Here is a 22,381-nt window from a genome sequence, read left to right as displayed (position 1 = left end):
GTTGTGAACAGTGAAAGTAAAGAATTGTGAAACGCAAATGTGTACCTGTCAGCTACATCATTTGAAGTAGTCGTGCTGAACTTCCACCACCCTCCCCCTTCTCTTTTCAGCCAGTATAGCAACACAGTATGTTAACACTGAGGATAATCAATGATGAAATAAAGCAGACAAACATCACAATCTCACAAAATTCCTTCGCTCGTTAGTCTTCCGTTACTGAAGGAATTCCTTGAGTCGATGCCTGTTCTTAAAAAACTATGTGGAAACAGAATAATAGTATCTTGGTAAGGGACAATAATTACAATACACTCCTGGCAGTTTGTCCTCTTTTTTTTATTCAAAACAATTACTTATTTGCTTATGAACCTGCTAGTCCTTTCTCAAGCATGGTATTCCTTGGGGTTAGGGTAATAAGACGATTACTGTTTTCTGCAAGTTCAGTAATAGTCACACGCCCACGTTGTTTAACAAATTTGGCAACTGCCTCCATCTCTGGTTGGGAAATGTAGATGAACTTGCCTCTATCATCAATCACACCTGAAACATTAGAATCAGAGTTAACACTGCATATCCCAAGGGTCACAAATAATATTAGCAGCTTAGTCTTTGTATTAATTAAGAACTAAATGTTGCATCTGAACAATAGCATTAATAAAGAAGCAGAAATAGTACAACACCAAGAAGAATGCGGTGTGTGTAATTCTTCTCACTTACATTTCTGACTCGACTTTAACAATAGCAGCCTGAAATTTCAGTTCCTCTTCTATTTGGCACATTTCCAGTGATACTTTTTTAAATTACATGTTGACACTGAAGTAACTGTACTGTTTTAAAACTGGCTAAATTGTTTTGGAATTTCTTTGAGTATGGAAGTAACATTACACTATTTCAAATGCTTGTAGACATTTCACTTGCCTCTACACTGTTGATTTATACTTTATTTGAAAGATATGAGCTATCTAACCAATTCACACTCTTGTTACTAAACAGACCTATCCTCAGCCTAAAGGTTGGTTTAACACTGAAGTACTTCACTATGTGTGGTTCTGTTTGAGGCAGTATGTACTTGCCTCCAACCTTTGAACTGACTGCTCCAGCCACTAATAGGGCCAAACAGTTCAATATAAGCCCCCCCCCCCCCCCCCCCCCCACAAAGAGATTATCAGAGGTAACAGACAATAAACACAGGATTTGCAGTCTTACACTACTACAAGGTACTGATAACATAATTATGAATGTAAGGTTAGAATTTAATATCATGTCAACAAGGTAAGAAGAGGGAAGAAAATCAGTAGTGTAGTTCTTAAAAGGAACCACCTAGCATCTGTCTGAAGCAGTTTATGGAAATAATGTGAAACTTAAATGTGGAAAGGAATACGAACTGCCGTCCTCCCAAATGAGTGTCCAATGTGCCACCTCACATGGATTTTTGTATAAGTCTTGACTATATGATAAATTTACCATGTACCATAGGCTACAACAATGACTTTTGTAATGAGAACTTAATGTTTATTTAAAGTGATAGTTGACTTTTTTGTGAAGTACAGTTGTGTAATACCATTTATATTTCTCAAAATGTTATCTAATATAACATGAACCATCCCTGGTGCATACCAGATATTGCTTTCATGTCTGTAGAATAATTTTAATTCAGAGTGCCCTATGTGCTGCTTTGCAATAAATTTTAAAGTGAAAGTCTTAGTAATGCTGAATCCATTGGATCGCCTCTGTCTATAGTAATTCAAATATCATACATAAGAAGTAAGCTTTTGATTTCACACAATCTGACCTCTGAATATGTTCTAGAATTCTGCTCCTAACAGGTGTGATATAGGACAGTTGTTCTGTGGATCATTTCTCCCACCTTTTGATGGCAGTTCTGACTTGAACTCTCCCACATCCAGCACTAAGCACTCGGTAGTCGTGTTAAAGGATTGTTAACAGTGAAGTTAACTGTGTAGTAATATCTATTTTTGTAATGAAATTCTGTGTGTCTAAAAATGACTCATCTTCGCAATTCTTAAGGCTTTTCCGGTGAGGCACTGTCGAGTTGAATAATCATGTTTCTGTCAGTTATTCTCGTCATTCCTCCACAATATTTCAACTGCGTGACTCATATAGTTTTCTGCAGGTGCTGTCTCATACTGGCTCCAGTGTGGAACAAGTCCGATATTTATGCCTACGTTGTGCTAGGTGCTCCACACCGTGTTAGGCGCTCTGTCTGTGGTACGCGCTGACCAATAGCAGCATCTGTAGATTTTCTTCTAGCCACGGCTATTCCGAATGCTGTGTGCATACTTAGTGTGTATTATCTGTTGTCAATATTACTGTAGAAGTTCTAAATGATGTCCACGCCGTGCTAGCCATTTTATCTTCAGATTGTTGTCTTTAAGTTCTCCTGTGATCTAGCCCATTCTGTAACTGTGATGCGCCGTTTTAGGCACTCTGTCCAAAGTCCTTACCCGCCAGAAGTGGCTGCAGTGTTATTTTAAGGCCAATGGTGTTCGAATTGCAGCTTGAGACTTGGAAGAATGTCCTCAGGTACTGTGTCTAGATCAAGTGCTGGGTTCCCAGCCGAGCTCAGCTGGTAACCCATATCAGGCTTAATGACATTCTCCCTGACTTCAATCTCAATAGATTTTTTGATGACACTGTCCCAGTGTCTCAATGTTTGTGTTAAAATCTTGGCATCATTATATGCCATAGAATGGTTGAATTCTACACAATGCTTGGCAATGGCTGACTTGGTTGCCTGTCTCAGTCTGGTGTGTCTTTGGTGCTTATTGCACCTGGTGTCAACAGTCTGACAGATGTATGCAATACCATTCACATGGTTAGGTGATTAGCACCCAGTTTCTGTAGACACAGTTCATCCTGCAGACTCCCTAGCAGAGCCTTAATCTTGGTGGATGAAAGGAACGTGATTCCGGTGTTATGTTCCAGTAGAATTGTGCTGATTTTGGCGGATATTGGTCTGACGTGCCAAACATGCAGCCTTCCGTATTTTTTCTTGTACTTCAGGAACCTCGGATGGGGAAACAGGGCACAGTGCCTTTTGAACATCTCAAAAGATTATCCATTTTGGTAGAACACAGATTGTAGATGCTCTATCTCTGTCACCAAATTATGAGAATCTGACAGAGTTCATGCCCAGTGAACCAGAGTTCTGAGTCCACCATTTTTCTGTGCCTAATGGTGGCAGCTACTGGTTTGCAGGTACAAGTCAGTGTGAGTGGGTTTGTGATACACACTGTGACTGAAGGTACTATCTGCCTAGTACATCCAGGAAAGGGATTAGTCCATCCTTCTCCAGTTCACTGTATATTTAACGTAGGGTGGTGTGAGTTTAGGTGGTCCAAGAAAACATTGAGCTTTTCCCTCCCATGGTGTCATGACAAAGATGTCATTCACGTACCTAAAAAAGCATTTCGGTTGATAAGGGGCCAATGTAAGTGTCTCCTCTTCAAACCTTTCCATAATAAAGTGATTGGCCGCCATCATCACCAGTGAGAGAGGGTTGCCTATTGCCACTCCTTCCGTTTTGCTCATAGTATTGACCCCCATATAGGAAGTGTGTCAAGGTCAATAAGTACCTGAATAAGTCCAGGAGAGCACCATCAAACTTTTCTCTAATCAGTTCATGTGAATCATTCAGTGGTACACGGGTGAACAGGGAGACCACATCAAAAACTGACCATAATGTCAGAGTCCATGATCTGTAAATGTCTGAGGTGCTGTAGGAAATCCTGCGAGTTGCGAATGTGATGGGCACACTTCCCCACATATGGCAAGAATGCCTTTTTAAGGTGTTGAGCAGAGAGGTAGGTGGCTATGCCAATGTTTCTGACCACTGGACACAGAGGAACCCCTTCCTCGTGTACCTTAGGTACGTCACGCAAGTCTTTGTGGTACTGGTGCTTTAGTCCTTAGCAGCTTAACAATCTTTTCCAGAAGGCCGGTTTCCTACAGAGGAGCCCTGGTGGTCTTATTCACCTTGTCTGTGGGACCCCAAGTCTGGGATTTCTGAGGATTTTCTACAACACCTCTGGCAGCTACAGATCACAGACTGTGAAAGTATAGTCAGTTTCAACTTGGTCTCCCAATTTACCCACATACCACTGAATGATTCACTTGAGCTGATTGGAGAAAAGTTCAACGGTGCTCTCCTGGACTTATTCAGGCACATATTGTGCCTTGACATATTTCCTATATGCGGGTCAATTCTACAAGCAAACCGAAGGGTTGGCAATGGGCAGCCCTCTCTCATTAGTGGTTGCCAATTTCTTTAAGGAAAGATTTGAAGAGGCGGCACATACATTGGTCCCAGACGAATGAAATGCTTTTTTAGGTACATGGATGACACCTTTGTTGTACGGCCACGTGGGAGGGAAAAGTTAAAGGTTTTCTTTGACCACCTAAACTCACATCACCATAACATTAAATTCACAATATTTAATCACTAACTTAAAAACTATTTTTCTCATAGATTTATACTTTGAAATATAATAGAGGGAAACATTCCACATGGGAAAAATATATCTAAAAACAAAGATGATGTAACTTACCAAACGAAAGCGTTGGTATGTTGATAGACAAACAAACACAAACACACATACAAAATTCAAGCTTTCGCAGCCCACAGTTACTTCATCAGGAAAGAGGGAAGGAGAGGGAAAGACGAAAGGATGTGGGTTTTAAGGGAGAGGGTAAGGAGTCATTCCAATCCCGGGAGCGGAAAGACTTACCTTAGGGGGAAAAAAAGGACAGGTATACACTCACACACACACACACACACACACACACACACATATCCATCTGCACATATACAGACACAAGCAGACATATGTAAAGGCAAAGAGTTTGGGCAGAGATGTCAGTTGAGGCGGAAGTACAGAGGCAAAGATGTTGTTGAATGACAGGTGAGGTATGAGTGGCGGCAACTTTAAATTAGCGGAGGTTGAGGCCTAGTGGGTAACGGGAAGAGAGGATATATATTGAAGGGCAAGTTCCCATCTCCAGAGTTCTGATTGGTTGCTGTTAGTGGGAAGTATCCAGATAACCCGGATGGTGTAACACTGTGCCAATATGTGCTGGCCGTGCACCAAGGCATGTTTAGCCACAGGGTGATCCTCATTACCAACAAACACTGTCTGCCTGTGACCATTCATGTGAATGGACAGTTTGTTGCTGGTCATTCCCACATAGAAAGCTTCACAGTGTAGGCAGGTCAGTTGGTAAATCACATGGGTGCTTTCGCACGTGGCTCTGCCTTTGATCGTGTACACCTTCTGGGTTACAGGACTGGAGTAGGTGGTGGTGGGAGAGTGCATGGGACAGGTTTTACACTGGGGGCGGTTACAAGGGTAGGAGCCAGAGGGTAGTGAAGGTGGTTTGGGGATTTCATAGGGATGAACCAAGAGCTTACGAAGGTTAGGTGGATTGCGGAAAGACACTCTTGGTGGAGTGGGGAGGATTTCAAGAAGGATGGATCTCCAGTCCTGTAACCCAGAAGGTGTACACGATCAAAGGCAGAGCCACATGTGAAAGCACCCACGTGATTTACCAACTGACCTGCCTACACTGTGAAGCTTTCTATGTGGGAATGACCAGCAACAAACAGTCCATTCGCATGAATGGACACAGGCAGACAGTGTTTGTTGGTAATGAGGATCACCCTGTGGCTAAACATGCCTTGGTGCACGGCCAGCACATCTTGGTACAGTGTTACACCGTCCGGGTTATCTGGATACTTTCCCTTCAATATATCCTCTCTTCCCATTACTCACCAGGCCTCAACCTCCGCTAATTTCAAGTTGCGCCACTCATACTGAACCTGTCAGTCAACAACATCTTTGCCTCTACTTCCGCCTCGACTGACATCTCTGCCCAAACTCTTTGCCTTTACATATGTCTGCTTGTGTCTGTATATGTGCGGATGGATGTGTGTGTGTGCGCGCGCGCGCGTGTATACCTGTCCTTTTTCCCCCCCTAAGGTAAGTCTTTCTGCTCCCGGGATTGGAATGACTCCTTACCCTCTCCCTTAAAACCCAGCCTTTCGTCTTTCCCTCTCCTTCCCTCTTTCCTGATGAAGCAGCCATGGGTTGCGAAAGCTTGAATTTTGTATGTGTGTTTGTGTTTGTTTGTGTGTCTATCAACATACAAACGCTTTCGTTTGGTAAGTTACACCATATTTGTTTTTAGATATATATTTTGAAATACATACACAAACATGATAGTCAACTGTCCTGCATTCTTACCTGTAAGAGTTCCTTCAGCTTGAAGTTCTTGTATCCTGTCAATAACATTTTGTGTCTTGAGCTTAAATGTTGCAGCCAAATCTTCCAGAACCACCACCTTCATGTTCTGTAAATAAAACAGTGAGAAAAATTGAGCAATTAGTTAAACATAGTGACCTATAAGAGCATAAATCATTCCCCAAGTGACGAGTAACTGACACTGAGGCACACAGAGGCACCAAGAAAAGAGCTATTGGCAGTGGTATGTACATAGACGAAAATATAGTCGAACTGAACCTAACCATTCTGCAATTCCTGGAGAGGGAAGGGGGCGCAGAGAGAGAGAGAGAGAGAGAGAGAGAGAGAGAGAGAGAGAGAGAGAGAGAGAGTACGGCGAGGGAGGGGGGGGGGGGGGCGACACGCAGCCCATCTCCTGTTTACAATTCAGTGGGATGCAGTGAGATCCTAGAATCCCAAGCAAAATAGGATTCGGAGTGTGGTAAACAAGAAGGAAAGAAGATTAGGGTTTAATGACCCCAGGACGTTGAGGTAATTAGAGACACACATGGAGAAGCAAATTGGCTAGGCCCTTTCAAAGCAGCCATCCCGGCATTTTCCTGGAGAGATTTGGGGAAATCACAAAAAAAGTAAATCTTGATGGCTGTCTACTAGCGACTGTGCAACCTTGCTTTGTGTACGCAAGTTGGGCAAAATTCAAGCATCTTGGTAGCATTTCAGCACTAAACAGTGGACAAGAGGAATATGTCAAATCAACAGGATGAAGAAAAAGATTTCAGTTGAAATGGTTTCCTTTGAGCGTGATACATAGCTCTGAATGTTACACTGCAAAGGAGAATGATGATAAAATGCAGCTGAGATGAGAATGTTTCACCGCTTGGTGGGAGTTGTTACGACAGTTGTCACCATTGCACACAAAGTGAGAAAGAAGCTTATAAATTGGTGGATGACGATCACACGCCAAACTCTACAAGGGACCCAAAAAATAACTGGGCACAGAACAGTTATTGAGGATATGTCAGTCACACAAATCAGCAGTAGCCCCTGAAAGTACTGCTGCTGTTTTGATCAAACGGCACAGTGAAACCAAGAACTAAATCTCCATAAAACAATAAATGTAAAAAACCTGAACTGCGAGTTAGCTGCAAGTAATTCATTTTATTGTTCTCAAAGAATAAATATTGCATTTAAGGATAATGAACAAGTGCAAAAATATTCAGAGGGTGAGTATTTGAGGAAAAAAGACTGTAGTATGGAAAGAAACAATCTAAATTGCCTTCCCATTCACAAGGGAAAAATATTCCAATATGACAGAAAGAAAGCAAAATTCCATCACCAATGATGTCATTAGAGCTGGAATACAAGCTCAGCCAGGACAAAAATGGGGGAAGAAAATCAGATGTATCTCTTCTGGTTGATATCATTTGTCTTCATTGTTTTAAACCACGATCTACATGAACATAAGTATGAACACTGTGCCACCTCACTTTGAATGGACAAGACACACAATCCTTGTATGAACATGACAGGTAATGCTAAAAGCCTACATTATATGCAACAAACTTAAATAACATAACACTTATTTTTTAACATACTTTAATATGCTCAACAAATTCCTGAAGCAGATTTGATTCGCCCTCAGTTTCAGCATTTTCATCAAAGCCCTCCTCCTCAACACTGAATGCTGCTTTCATTTTTAGATATTCCTCATGCTCCTGACGTTCCTTTTCCTCAAGAGCACGTCTCTCAGCTTCTTCTTTTTGTTTCTGTTCTAGGGCAGCACGTTCTTCTTCTTTTTGTCTTTCAGCTTCACTCTGTTCCTGGCGGCGCTTTCGTTCCTCACGTTCTCGTTCTTCTGCCTGGGAGTCAAATAAAATTCATGTTAGGAATCATAGATAAACTGCTCACTACAAATATTAATTACCCTCATTATTTCAGCTACACCTAAATGATTTGAAATTAAGTTTTCGAATTCAGCTTAAAAACAGAAGTGCAGCAACATACAAGGGATGTTCAATAAGTAATGCAACACATTTTCCTCAGCCAATTTTGATTGAAAAAATGCAGAATTTATTGTGGAACATCGTGGAATATTCTGCTACAGCCTGTAGTTTCATGAAGTTCCAAGATGTGGCGCACTATACGTAGAGATGGGGAGATTATTGATGCAGCAAGGTACTGAGTCCAATATAAGGCCATCATACTGAATGGAGATTATGTTGAAAAACAGGGTCTTTGTGGCCAAAAGAGTGTTGAATAATATGGTATATTGGAATCCTGAATAAAACCGCCTGCTTTCAAGGGAAAAAATGTTGTGCATTAGTTACTGAATGTCCTGCATACATAGAGTGAACTTGGAAAGGGGCAGTTATCAATTACTCACGAGATCAACATGAGGATCTGTTTACAAGCTTCCTGCTGCAGTTATTACCATCACTATAATTTAAAACTGAGCAGACCACAAGTCTTTATAGATGACTATTTTTCCTCTGCATGTCAGTTATTTAAACGGACATGTCAGTCTTATTTGTAGAATTCCATGGAGTCGTCCTGAGTCACATCATAACTTCTCCATGGTATTTCAGCAAACTGACTTGATGCCATCTTCAGGTGGTACCTGATGAACACCACCCCACTCAGGTCAGCATGCTATATACATTGGCTGTTACTGCTTGATCACTCCCACCTGTTGCTGTCTGTGCAGCTGCCACATTGGGCTATGGGGGAGTTGATGTGCCACTCCCCCCCCCCCCCCCCCCCCCCTCTGCTGACACCGCCAAATCACCGTATCATAATACTATGCTTTGTGTCGGCTCAGTGCAGAGTTCCATGCCTAACTCAGTTATAGGCTGTTATCTTTGTTAATTAGAACATCTTTGACCATAATGTCAACGTGCTCAAACCACACAATCTTATGAGAGGAAGATTGAGCAAGTACCTTGATTTTGATGTAATCTGTAGCATGGCCAATGTTTATACTATGGTTGGTCTGCTATAATTGAGTGTGGTCTTATGTTTGTGGCACATCTCTTCTACCGCGTAAAGTTTTCAAATGAATGCCTTGCTATTTTGGTATGGAATTTGGCACACCCCTGGTTTGCAAAGGCCTGGACCATTCTTTACTGAATCTAGTTGTCAAGGCTTCAAGAGGTGAGCAAAAAATGCATCTGAAATTGTGTCAGTCCAACATTCTGCTGGTTTTCTGGAGGTATTGCTGAGAAATGGAATGCATTCCAGTGATTTGTGCTACCCTTTTCTTCTTGCTGCTGTGTAGGTACACTCTTTCTGAACACATGCACAACCACAAATCATTAGTGTGCATCCTGTCCGTTGGCAGTACCTCTAGAAATCAGCAGTATCTTGGAACGATACAATGTTTAATACATGTATCCCCCCTCCCCCTCCAAGATTTTGGCACCACCAGTTTCACGGTGAGATATCCTTTACTGAACACTGTGGTATCACGGTTTCAGGGGTGGGAAAAATACACATTTAGCATTGTGTCGCACCAAAATTCTGCTGATTTTACTAGAGGTACTGCTGACAAACAGGACACAGGCAAATGATTTGTGCTTCTCTTTTTCTTCCTGCTGCTCTTATCTGCTGGTTGGTATCCCCATTTCTTTGGAAAGTTGTCTCCATGTGCTTCAGCTCAATTGGACGGCTGTCTTCCTTGCAGATGGATCAAGCCCTCTGAACAAGTGATTTTAAATGCCTTCACGCTGGGAGTAAATGTGGCTAATGGAAACCTGTAGATACAGATCAGTTTGTGTAGGCTTTCTGCATTCAATGCCCCTCCCCCCCCCATCTTGCCTTCTGGTTTCCACTTCCCAAACCAGAGGGCCTCCCAATTCCCTGGCAATGAGGCAAGGAATACATTGGGGAAACTGTATGCACATGGTAGAAGAGAAGTGCCATTGACTTAGATGCCACACTGAATTATACCAGACCACTCAATCACTGTGGCCAACATAACAAAAATTTGCCAGGTTACAGCCTACAACAAAATCAAGATACTTAGGTGATCTTCCTACTTTTTGGATTGTATGATTAATTTCAATCACCCTTCAGTCTCAAAGATCATCTAATTAATGAAGATAATGGACTAAAACTATGTCAGGTGTGGGAACCTGCATTGAGTTGACAAAAAGGAATGTGTTCTCGTATAGTGAGGTAAGCGCCTGGTTGCAGTAGCATGGAGACAAGGGTTGCAGTTGCAAGGGGTTGTTAACACTCCCACCATCCCCTGCAGTAATTGCACAGATAGCAGGAGCAGCAGAGTGATACATAGGACACTGACCCTAGCAGCAAAGCAGTCATTTGAACATCTGAAACCTCCTGAAGATGGCAACAAGTATGTCAAAATGTGCAAAACTTGTGATGTGACCTGGATGGATACCTACATCCAAGAATTCAACAAGTTAAAAATATGCCAGGAAAATATCAGTTTGTGTATCTAGTCTTACTTCTCAAGCTACTTGAGTATTTAATACTTGTGTTTACTTGCTATACATCTTTGCCAGTGGTCCCTTTCTGCAACCAATGTCTCTTGCTGGTAGCAGCTGCTGCATCCCTTGTCCTTATAATATGGTCAATGTACTTTTGTCCAGGCATTCCTATGCTGTTGTTCATGTTCCTCCACAGCACCTTCCATTGGTTCAGCTCTCAGCAAGCTGTTATATGTTAGTAGATATTAAATCCACTCCTACTGCAACCCTCAGAGGGTGTTCCAGAACTAATTCTACATTTCCCCAATGCCTTTGTTGACTTTAGCTATTTTTCAGCTTACTAGAAAGGAGCACATTTTGAAAACTTTGATTTTTTTTCCTTACTAATCTCCCACTGCTGGCCTTTTAATGAAAACTGGCCAATGTTTATCTACTGATTCTATCCTTTATGGGTGATTCCAGAAGAACTAGAAAATACCCATCTACTATGCTCATAACCTCTTCATTGGAATCAAAATATTATCTAGCCACAAATCTGGTGAATAGCGTAGTTGTTCCATGAATTCATATCGGACTCACTCTGTTTTTACACTGCCAAAGCATGTCTTGGGGCAGTTCTGTCCCAGGCTTCATTTCACTTTTTTTCCAATTTTCTAGAAATATTGCCTAGTGTTTTCCAGTTATTGTGCTACTCATTTCAAGATTAATAAATGTGAAGACTCAAAAAATGTTGTGCACAATCAACATGTTTTTTTGCTGGGTTGTCGGCTTCCACCCACCTCTTTTGAGTGCCGTGTGATTTATGACTCACGGTAATGAAGCAGTTTAAATGCTTTTTAAAATGGTATAAAAATAATGTAGAAATTGATTTCAACTTATTTTCATCAGCCTTCAACAAAGGATAGTAATAGTTCAATAGTTTAGACATTTTACCCACGGAACTGCAGAGATTGCTATATAGTGTTCTAAAAAAGGTCTCAATCACATTTACTTACTTTGTGAGACATTTGAATCAGTAGACATCAACAGAAAAATTTGAGGCAGCAACAATGTGGGCATCAAGGTAAATGAAAATGAAATGACTGCGTGGCATTACTGACCAGGAGACCCCATCCACTGTTGTTCAGTGATATAGTGCAAGTTTTTCTATCTCACATCACTGTGGTGGCTCACAAATCAATGATGAGATGATTAAGACAACACAAATATCCAGTCCCCAAGCAAAAAAAATTTCCGACCTAGCCAGGAATCAAACCGATGACCCCATGTTCTGAAAGCAGCAACGCTAAACACTAGACCATGACCATAATACCGAATGGCATCTGCCAAGCGCTAAGCAGCAGCCTACTCAGCACTCAGTGCCCACATCGCTGCTGCCTCAAATTTTTCTGGTTGTGGGCTACTAATCAAAATCTCTTACAACAGCAAGTAAATGCAGCTTTTTACAGACAATAATGGTTCAGTTGGAGCCTACAACCAAGTTAACACTGCCTGAAAATTACCAGATGTTCTGTCAAAATACTTATTTAAGAGGAAATTAAACTTCTAATTCACAGTATCAAGATTGTTCACTTCTTCCCTCTGTTTCTCTGTAAGCTCCCTTAATGTGTAATTGCCGAGTCACTACAGGTTCTACTTTGTGGCATAACTTCCACTTATAAAGCAAACTCTGCTTGACAACATTCAGTTCCTCAAATTAATGCAAGCACTATAAAAAAAAAAAAAGTGATGTGCTCTTATCAGCGAAAGCTTTCCAAACTGTTCAGAATTTGTTTCTTGCTCTCCGCCATTTCTTGTAATATATACTCCAGTCCGAGGTTGTGATTACATTTTCACATGAGAATTTTCCTTTACAATGTCTCCAAACAAAGTGTCAGTGTTGTTTTTAGTACATAGCACATCACAAGATAATATTACGATCAGTATGTAATTGATTAGGTACAATTCATCAGCACAAGCACATAGTCTGCCTAATATTTTTGTCATAAGGAATCATTCATTGTAGGCAATATTTTGTTTGTTTCAATTTTTACAGTTCATGAATTATTTTATTTGTTGTGTGGTAATGAACACTGCCACATGCAGGTTTGTTGAAAATTATGAGTGGAAAAGTTCAATATCATTCTCTTGGCCTGTTCTGACAGTTTAATAAGGAGGCCATTATCAGAAATTAACTGTAAATACATTACATCACCACAATAAACATAAGAGTCTGTTTCTCATAATAAAACAACACAAGTGATCACTTAGTACTTGATTTGTGAGTAGACCAGTGTGTACCACATTTAACTGAAATTGTCATGTGTATGTTTGTGTTTGTTTGTGTGTCTGTCGACCTGCCAGCACTTTCATTTGGTAAGTCACATCATCTTTGTTTTTAGATATATATAGTTCCAGTTTTGAGAAGATAAAAACTATTTAGCATCATGTTTGCATAAAGCATTCAACTAATGGAAAAATGAATAGTTAATTAAAGTTGTTGGCTTGAATCAGTGACATAGGCAACATGCAACAAACATTGTACTTAACATGATGACTAAGCATGATATCTGTGGTGACTGTTTAAAAAGGGCTATGCTAGAGATCAGTCTGTTACCACAACCAGGCTTTTTATTTCACATTTGTCAGCTTTGCCAACTGACACCAAACTGAAAATATGCACCAAAAGGTGCTGCCACAGCATTCATTAACATAATGTCACAGATTAAAGCCAAAGTTTAGTACTGAATATTGCTCTTGACCCTACCTAACTTCAAGAACAAATAAGTTTCCCCACACGTCAAAATTTCAGTAACAATGCCAGAAAACATTTTTGTAACTGTCTGTATATCATCTTAATAATTTTTACCATAAATAAAATTGTCAGTTCCATATTTGTACTTCTGAATAATTTACAAGTTTGAGAGAGTTGAATGAAAAGAAAGATTAGGCATGTGTTCTGCACGAGACCTGGCAACTGTTCTGCACCTCCACCTACTCCTGCCAAAGTATCAATCCCTAAGTAACTGAACAGACTAAAGGTGATGGAACGCAAATCCTGTCACACCTAACAGCAAGCACAATAAACACTGCTACTAAAATTTCTGATTACATCACCATCCTCATTCTTCAGCAGAAACTGGGTTAAAAGATTCCATTAAAAGCTAAGGAATCCTATTACATTAGGATTTCTTATGAAGTTAATCAACACAGCGAAGTTCTTAGTGCACTCAACCCTTCAAGTGACACTGATAAATGTATGTGCCACTGGAACTATCATACATATTTTTTTCACCCAGTTCTTTGCTATGAATGTTTGCCACCCTATACCTCATGGTGGACTTAGAAATAAATAATAAATTGAGCACTTTTATTCGTTACTATTCCCAACAAATATAAGCTGATGTGTGTTTCATTGTTATGCAATACATTTTGTCACTTAAAGGATTAAAATGACATCCCCAACAAGGCTATTGAAGACATAATAAGACAGTCAATGATAGAATGAAATTTTAACTCTGCAGCAGAGTGTGCACCGATATTAAATATCCTGGCAGATTAAAACTATGTGCCAGATCAAGACTTGAACTTGGAATCTTGGCCTTTCATGAGCAAGCGCTCTACCAACTGAGCTATCCAAGCATGACTCATGACAGGGGTCCCGAGTTTGATTCTAATTCCGGCACGCAGTTTTAATCTGCCAGGAAGTTTCATATCAGCACACATTCCACTGCAGAGTAAAAATTTCATTCTCGAAACAACCAGGCTGTGGCTAAGCCATGTTTCTGCAATATCCTTTTTTCCAGGAGTGCTTGTTCTGCAAGGCTCGCAGGAGAGCTTCTGTGAAGTTTGGAAGATAGGAGACGAGATACTGGCAGAATTGCAGCTGTGAAGACAGGTTGTGACCCCTACGGTCGCAGGTTCGAATCCTGCCTTGGGCATGTATGTGTGTGATGCCCTTAGGTTAGTCAGGTTTAAGTAGTTCTAAGCTCTCGGGGACTGATTACCTCAGAAGTTAAGTCCCATAGTGCTCAGAGCCATTTGAACCATTTTTGTGATCCGTGCTTGGGTAGCTCATTCAGTAGAGCACTTGCCCGCGAAAGGCAAAGTTCTAATCTGCCAGGAAGTTTCAGTCACTGATAACTAGTTTTTAGAGCCCTCTTTTTACACTTGTGTTAAGTCTAGAACCAACTAGCAATCACATGCTGAACCTTGAAACTACTCAATTGTGCTCTATGGGATAAAAAACAAGGATGTGTATAGAGAAGACTCCATCCTCCTCTGACCTCTGCAAAACTCTGAAGTGCAAGAAGGGTACATCCCATTAAACCATATGTTACAATTTCCTCCCTTTCCAACTTCATATATCAAAGCCAGGGTGAATGGCAGTTTAAATGTACCTGTAACACTATAATTATTCTCTTCTTGTTTTCACAGCTACTATGGTAGCAACATGTGCAGGGCTATAGTGTATTTCCCGATTTCTCACTTGAATGTTTACAGTTAGGTTTTGGGGAAGCCTGACTTTTCAAGTGCTACGAACAGCATGAATAACACAAACCTCCCTCTGAGCCTTGCGTTCAGCTTTTGCTTCCAGTTTTGCCCTCTTTTTTGCACCAACTTTTGCATCACCCAAGTCCAAACTTTCAGCTGTATCTTGTACAGGCTCATCTTCAGCTTCAGAGTCATCGTGTACAGCTGAAAGAAATAATGCCAAAATGTCACACAAGAAATTGAAGTTACCACCATAAAATAAGTGAATTAAGTAGATGTATAAATTGTTAATGGGCAATGAGATGCTTCGTAATACTATTATCGAACACTTTCATGAAAAAAGAAATAAAATTTAAGTCTCTGCAAATTGATTATTTTGGCCTTAGAAGCTAATAATACAAAACAATAACAACTAGAAGAGCATAGATCACTTAACTGAAAAAAAACCAGCATTTCATTTACAAAAAATTAAAAACCTTATCCATTAACTGCTAACGTTAATCTAAATGAGAGAAGTACCAGAAGTATACCCATCACATACCATATGACAGTTTGTGGAACGCAAAAGTAGAATTTTTTGGGTCAACAGAGGTGCCCAACTCCACCCTTCAGCTTTGGCCTGTGACTTAAGTGACTTGTCTTGTGTTACATCACTGTGGCACAGTGTTTTTGAGTTGGGTCATGTTTGTAGATGGCGTGCTCTTGTGGTGGATGCTAACAACAGAAGTTGTTTGTGTTATGTGTGGTATTCGGTCATTTGACTTTGTGTAATAATTCTGTGACATAGTTGTTGGAGGAGTGTGCTCTGTTGGCCAGTGAGTTACTTTGATTTACTGTTTCGGAAGTTTATGCACATGAGTGTGTTAGGCATGATTTGTGTTGTGCGTTTCTTATAGACCAAAGTTTAAGAGTGTTTTCTTGTTTTTTGTAAGCAATGGACATGATCGAAAAACATAATAGTCAGTCACTCCAGGCTGTGCTGGGCAGTGATATGACGATGGCAATAAGGTTTTTGCAGGGGTTTGGCTTGATTGCAGACTACATGAGATGCCGTGTTTGTAATGAGCTTATGAAGCTGACAAGAGACCCAGCCTCTTTGACCCGGAGGCCGCATATGTGGCAGCGACACCATGACAATATTTTACCTGGTTCAACAGATCTAGATTGGCCATCAGGGAGATTGTTTTACATGCAAACTATTTCGGTTATTGTTCATCTTCACATCTTTGTGCACATGGGTGGTAATGGAAATCTAAAAGTTGGAGTCTGGAAAAAGGAAAATGGGAGGGGGTGGTTTTTGTACTGGTTTATGACGATGGGTTTTCAAATTGTGTTTTTCAGGTATTGCAAAGTCGAACTAAGAGGTTGCTGGTGTGGTTGACAGATGAATAAGTTGTGGATGGAAGTACTGTCATGAGTGATTCTTTTTCATCTTGCAAGGTTTTGATCATTTGGTAGTGAACCATAGTATTGAGTTTAAGAATTACGGCACTTGGGCTTGTACAAATACAATAGGGGGACTTGGGGGAGGGGGGCATCGAATCTGTTATAGGGAAGTGAAAGAGGTGCTCTTCCAATTAGTGGGGAGCATGTATAGGCCAAGCGTTGAGAGTTTAGTTGAGTCGGTTGGGGGGATTATTGGTGCGGTTTCTGAGACTTCTTTTCTTGAGTGGTATTAGGTGGGTTGTGGTTGGTTAAAAAGGGAGAGGGAGTTGGGATTGTTTGCAGGATTTTGTTGGTATTTGTGTGTGTGCTGTTATTTATGGTTTGTTTGCTTTGGTGCTTTTTTTTTTATTTACTTCGGCCAGTGAATCTGGAAGTTTTAGGTTTTTGATTTGCATGTGGGTTTTGGTACTGTTGGGTTCGTTTGAGCTATGTAAGTTATGTGAAATTTATGATACAGGGATTTTTGAATTGTGTTCGAGTTCTAGGTACAATGATTTAATTTGAGCTATAAGGTCAAGTGAAATTTGCAAGACCACATTTTGGAGCTTTCTGTCTTGGCTGTTTGGTATTGAGTGCTTCATTTGGGCTATATAAGTCAAGTGAAATGTAATATTCCGGTGGTTTTTACGGTTCGTAGCATTATGACATATTTTGACAATTTTTTTGTGTTTGATTTTGTGGATAATATTTTTTTTGGGATGGTGGTGGTGTTCATATTTTCATGTTGTCATGTATTTAGCTTGACCTCATCCTACACCCCCTACTTCCTGTGGTTGTCCTGTTAGTTCCATTTTATTGCAGGAGTGACATATTCTCATGCCGCCCCCCCCCCCCCCCCCCCCCCCTTGTGTATGCAGTAACGTTATGGCCCCTATATTGCATATGCTGGAAGTGTCCATGATCTCTATGAAGTCATGGGTCAAATCAGAAGAGTGGAATTGGACGCTTCCATAATGCCAATTTTAATACAACATTGTTCAAAAATTAGATAAATTAAGGGTGATAGCCATTATATATGTTTCACTTGTGCATCTGTTACCCAATTTTGATTTGGCTATTTATAAGGAAATGGAACATCCCTAACCACTAAATCTGCTGCTGCTGCTGCTGCTGAGAAGGATGAGGCAGGAAAAACATGGAGGCACACAGTTGAAAATTTTCAAGCATGGGAAAGTCTGGAGGAGGCATTTACCCAACAGTGGATGTCAAATCGTTGTCGACGGTGATTATGTGAAAAATGCTAGATTAAAGAATCCCTGAAGTTACTTTGCAGGAAAAATTAAATGCATGGTAGCATACTGAAAACCAAATCTTTTACAATACTGGTAGAATATATGAGTAACTTTTTGTGCAAGGTACCATGTCTGTTCTAGGATTCACATAACAGGCAATTTGCATCATCTACGTCAAAACAATCACCTACGTCAAAACACACCAAAATTTCTTGCAGAGACAATGCACTTTCATCACAACGTCACCTGTGACAAATTCGCGTTTATTAACAAAACCTCGCAAAAGATGGTTATCCTTGGAACCACACTACTCTCTCTCTCTCTCTCTCTCTCTCTCTCTCTCTCTCTCTCTCTCTCTCTCTCTCTCTCTGTGTGTGTGTGTGTGTGTGTGTGTGTGTGTGTGTGTGTGTGTGAGAGAGAGAGAGAGAGAGAGAGAGAGAGAGAGAGAGAGAGAGAGAGAGAGAGAGAGAGAGAGAACGTGCAATTTCAGTGGAGACAGTTGTCACTCTGTGTGCCTTCACTGCTGTGAAAGCTGTTTGGTCGAAAAGTTACTTACCAAGCCTTGATGCGTCCTTCATTAGCACTGAGTCGTGCACAACCCCCTAGTGCAGTTAACGATACAGGTTCTTATCAGGAATGTTTCTTGTGCTAGTAAAATAATGGCATGAAGACATGGCCAGGTAACAGAAAAAGATCTTGAAAGAGTTACATTTGAAGAATTGTCAGGTAGTCATACCAATTCATCCAGTATAAGTGTGCAGTGAGCTGGAAACTAAGTGATGTGTCAAAGGAAAGTTATTTATAGGAAAAAAATGGACATAAGTAGATACTACACCCTTCCACTAAATGAACACTGGCTGGTCATATCTCCTGACTGTAAAGAAGAGAAGTGCAAATCTAATCAGAAGTGATAGTCAAAACACACAAATAGTCAAACAGATTAATAATTATATGTCCATAATCAGTTGAAATGATTTGGTCTGTTTTTATTTATAATTTTATTTATTTATGTTTGCAGCAATATTCGGTAAAAGTTTTGGTTTAAGCTACATACACTGAGGTAACAAAAGTCTTGGGATAGCAATACTGGTATGCACACATATAGGGTCAACAGAAGTGACCGATTCCACCCACCTGGGTAATGGTGGTGGTGTGTGTGATGTAACTACCAGTGGTGAATGTGCCGAGTTTAACATGCGGTATTTGGTTAATTTGAATTTTTGTTGTCATTGTGGTTTTGTGTTTAGGTAGTTGGTTTGGTAATGTGGGTTGTGGAAGTGTTTTCATTGAGCTATTAAGGGTTTTTTGTTTTGTTTGCGTGTTTGACATTTTTGCTGGCTCTGATTAGTTTGGTGTTTGAAGCGCAAAATAAGTCCAAATTTTTCTTATTGCTTATTTGTTAGATATGGATATCATAGTGAAATCACAAGTGTATCGTTATGTTCTAAGATGAGGGATGATATGATGTCTGTCATACAGTTCCTGCAGATGTTCGGTCTTATTGCTGAATATGTTAGGTGTCACATTTGTGACAACACCATGAAGGTTGAGAAGAGTTCTGGCTCATATATGTGGTGTTGTCACACACACACACACACACACACACACACAGACAGACAGACAGAGAGAGAGAGAGAGAGAGAGAGAGAGAGAGAGAGTGTGTGTGTGTGTGTGTGTGTGTGTGTGTGTGTGTGTGTGTGTGTGTGTGTGTGTGTGTGAGCGCGCGCGCGCTTGTGTGCACGCGTGCGCACTGGACGCTGAGGCTTTTGCTGGTAAGTAATTATTGTTTTGGTTTTATTCTATAGTGATTGTGATGTTTATTGTATATTTACGGTAGGTCGGTTGTGTTTTAATTGACATAGTACATATGGGGTATCTGGGCCTTTCAATACTTCAGGTTTTGGTTCCACTTTTTAGAATTGTGGGTATTGATTTTTTTGTATTGATAGCTGTAGCTGAGATAAATGTAGGTCACACAAAATGTCCAATGCCACTTTTTGGGGTGGTAGGTGTTGGTTTTTTGGTACTGATAGCTGCGGTTGAGCTACATACATCAAGGAAAATGTCCGATTCCTGTGGTTTTGTTAGTATAGCAGAACCTGTATTTTACATTTTTTTAGATATTTGTTATTTTGGGATGGTGCTGTGTTTTTGTATTGGTGTATATTTAGCTTCTCCCTACCCCAAAGCCGCAAGATTACACAACTGCTCACTGGTTTCATTTTATTTTTGGAGTGAGACATATTCGTACCATTTTTATTTTTCTTCATGTTTGTTGACATGTGTATGCAGTGATGCCACTGTCATTTTGTATCACGAAGTAGTCGTTTCTGCCATAATGACAATGTCATGGGGCAAAGCAGATGTGTGGAATCTGCCGCTTCTGTAATGCCCATATATAGATGACAATGGTATTGCCCTTAAAACAGCAGTGCATTAATGGAATTGTCACTTGTTCTGGGAGGATTCATTTGAAAAGGAGTCCAATGTGATTATGACTGCATGACATTAACAGGCTTTGAATCCGGTATAGTAGATGGAGCTAGACACATGGGACATTCCACTCCGGAATGTGTCAAGAGTGTGCCGAGAAGACCAAATTTCAGGCGTTACCTCTCACCACAGACATTCACTTAATAAGAGCAGCAGCATTTGCTTAGAGTTGACAGCACTAAAAGACATGCAACGCTGCATGAAATAACTATGGAAATCACTGTGGGTTGTACAATTAATCTATATGTTAGAGAAATGTGGGCCATGGCAACAGATGACCAATGCGAGTGCATTTGCTAACAGCACAACATCGCTTGCAGCGAGTCTCCTAGGCTCGTGACCATATCAGTTGGACCCTAGACGACTGGAAAACCATGGCCTTCATTTGCTAATAGCTCATGGTAGGGTTCGAATGTAGTGCAGACCCCACGAAGCCATGGACCGAAGCTGTCAACAAGGCACTGTGCAAGATGGAGATGACTCCATAATGGTGTGGGTTGTATTTACATGGAATGGACTGGGTCCTCTCACCAATTTAACTGATCATTGACTGGAAACGGTTGTGTTTGGCTACTCAGACCATTTGCAGCTATTCATGGACTTCATGATTCCAAACAATGGACTTCATGATTCCAAACAACGATGGAATTTTAATGGCTGACTACGTGTCGCTGACCCACATTTGTTCACGACTGGTTTGAAGAATATTCTGTACAATTTAAGCGAATGATTTGGCCACCTAGACTGTCTGACTTTAATTCCATTTAAGATTTATGGTACATAATCGAGAGGTCGGTTTGTGAACAAAATCCTGCCCCGGCAACATTTTCGCAATTATGAACTCATATACAGGCATTATGGGTCAATATTGCTGCAGGGGAGTTCTAATAATTTGTTGAGTACTGCCACATCAAACTGCTAACTACACCCCCAAAAGGTCGTCAGACACAATATTAGCGGGATCCCATGACTTATCACCTCAGTGTAAACCATGATCTTTCAGTGCTTTCGTTTGGCTGTGAGTAAACCATCTAGTTTCTCCTTTACATTAATCATACCCTTTTAACCACGAAATAAGATGATAAATGCTCGCCTTTATAAGCGACACGATTTTAAAAAAGTAACTACGGTATTACATTTGTGCTGTGGCGGTGATGCCCACATTTGGGAACGCATTAAGAAAAATTGACAGTGTGATTCCACGATTTAAAAAAAAAATCGCATTCAGAAAACAATTCGGCCTATATCCTCATATCACGGACTGTGACGTAGGTTCCCTCTCAGTACGTTATTTTCGTACAGTTATTCGAAAACACATTCCGTTATGCTGATAAAACTACTTCATGACATGCCCAAACAACAATTTTTCGAAATGAAGTTAATAATGCTTACCTGCTTCTCCCCTGGCTCTCAGGCGCGCTCTTGCTGCTACTGCTCTTCGCGGCAAACGTCTGTCTTGAACTCTCTGGTTGCCGGCTGCTCTAACTCTGGGTTCTGTTGTATCAAAATATTTTTTAACTGATTTCGAAGTGTGATACTAAGCTGTTAACAGTATTGTTTACGTACCATCTTGTACAACTTTCTTCTGCTTTAATAAAGCAAGGGCTATTAGCAGTATAACAAGCCCAGATGCAATTGTCAACAAAATAACAATGTCCATTTTCTTTCGTTCGGGGGGTAAACGCTAACGAATTGCAAACAAGATATTTTTTTCGCATTCCTTCCAAAACAACATAACCTTCCCTGTCAACGACAGCACAACATGCTAATACAAAATGCACATTCTTACTTGAGGTGGAACCATGAACTTTGAAGAACGTAGATACTCCACAAACAATATCTGTGCAGGCAAATCGTACCGCGATGAGTGACCAATCGCGCATGCATGTAAACTCTCATTTGTGTGAATAAATTTTCTCTCCGGCAGTAAATCACATACGTCACATGAAAAGCGTCTGACACGCATGCTTATCAGTCTAGTGTTTCTAGATTTCAGGACGATTCACACAACTTGTCAATGGAACGGACTGTCAGG

General features: G+C 40.6%; 1 protein-coding gene across 1 annotated transcript; it reads right to left on the bottom strand.

Annotated features, from left to right (window-relative positions):
- Positions 1 to 312: 312 nt before the first annotated feature.
- LOC124606644 (DDRGK domain-containing protein 1) lies at positions 313 to 22,161 on the bottom strand. Its single transcript, XM_047138647.1, has 6 exons — positions 21,913 to 22,161; positions 21,739 to 21,840; positions 15,243 to 15,379; positions 7,850 to 8,113; positions 6,258 to 6,363; positions 313 to 537 (listed from the first exon to the last, which is right to left on the bottom strand). The coding sequence occupies exons 1-6, from the start codon at positions 22,004 to 22,006 to the stop codon at positions 359 to 361; spliced, it is 882 nt and encodes a 293-aa protein (XP_046994603.1). The 5' UTR covers positions 22,007 to 22,161; the 3' UTR covers positions 313 to 358.
- Between the last annotated feature and the right edge of the window lie 220 nt (positions 22,162 to 22,381).

Source organism: Schistocerca americana, chromosome 1, assembly GCF_021461395.2.
Source record: "Schistocerca americana isolate TAMUIC-IGC-003095 chromosome 1, iqSchAmer2.1, whole genome shotgun sequence".
In the NCBI taxonomy this organism is placed as follows: Eukaryota; Metazoa; Arthropoda; class Insecta; order Orthoptera; family Acrididae; genus Schistocerca; species Schistocerca americana.
Note: the sequence above shows the minus strand (reverse complement) of the source record. Positions and strands in the feature narration are given on the sequence as shown.

Bases quoted from the DNA above. Each gene is read 5' to 3' on its own strand.
- LOC124606644 (XM_047138647.1), bottom strand. From the start codon at position 22,006: ATGGACATTGTTATTTTGTTGACAATTGCATCTGGGCTTGTTATACTG. The intron at 8,114-15,242 runs GTTTGTGTTATT...TTTGACTCCCAG, and splicing joins AACGCAAGGCTCAGAGGGAG to GCAGAAGAACGAGAACGTGA. The intron at 6,364-7,849 runs GTATGTTAAAAA...TTTTATTTACAG, and splicing joins AATTTGTTGAGCATATTAAA to AACATGAAGGTGGTGGTTCT.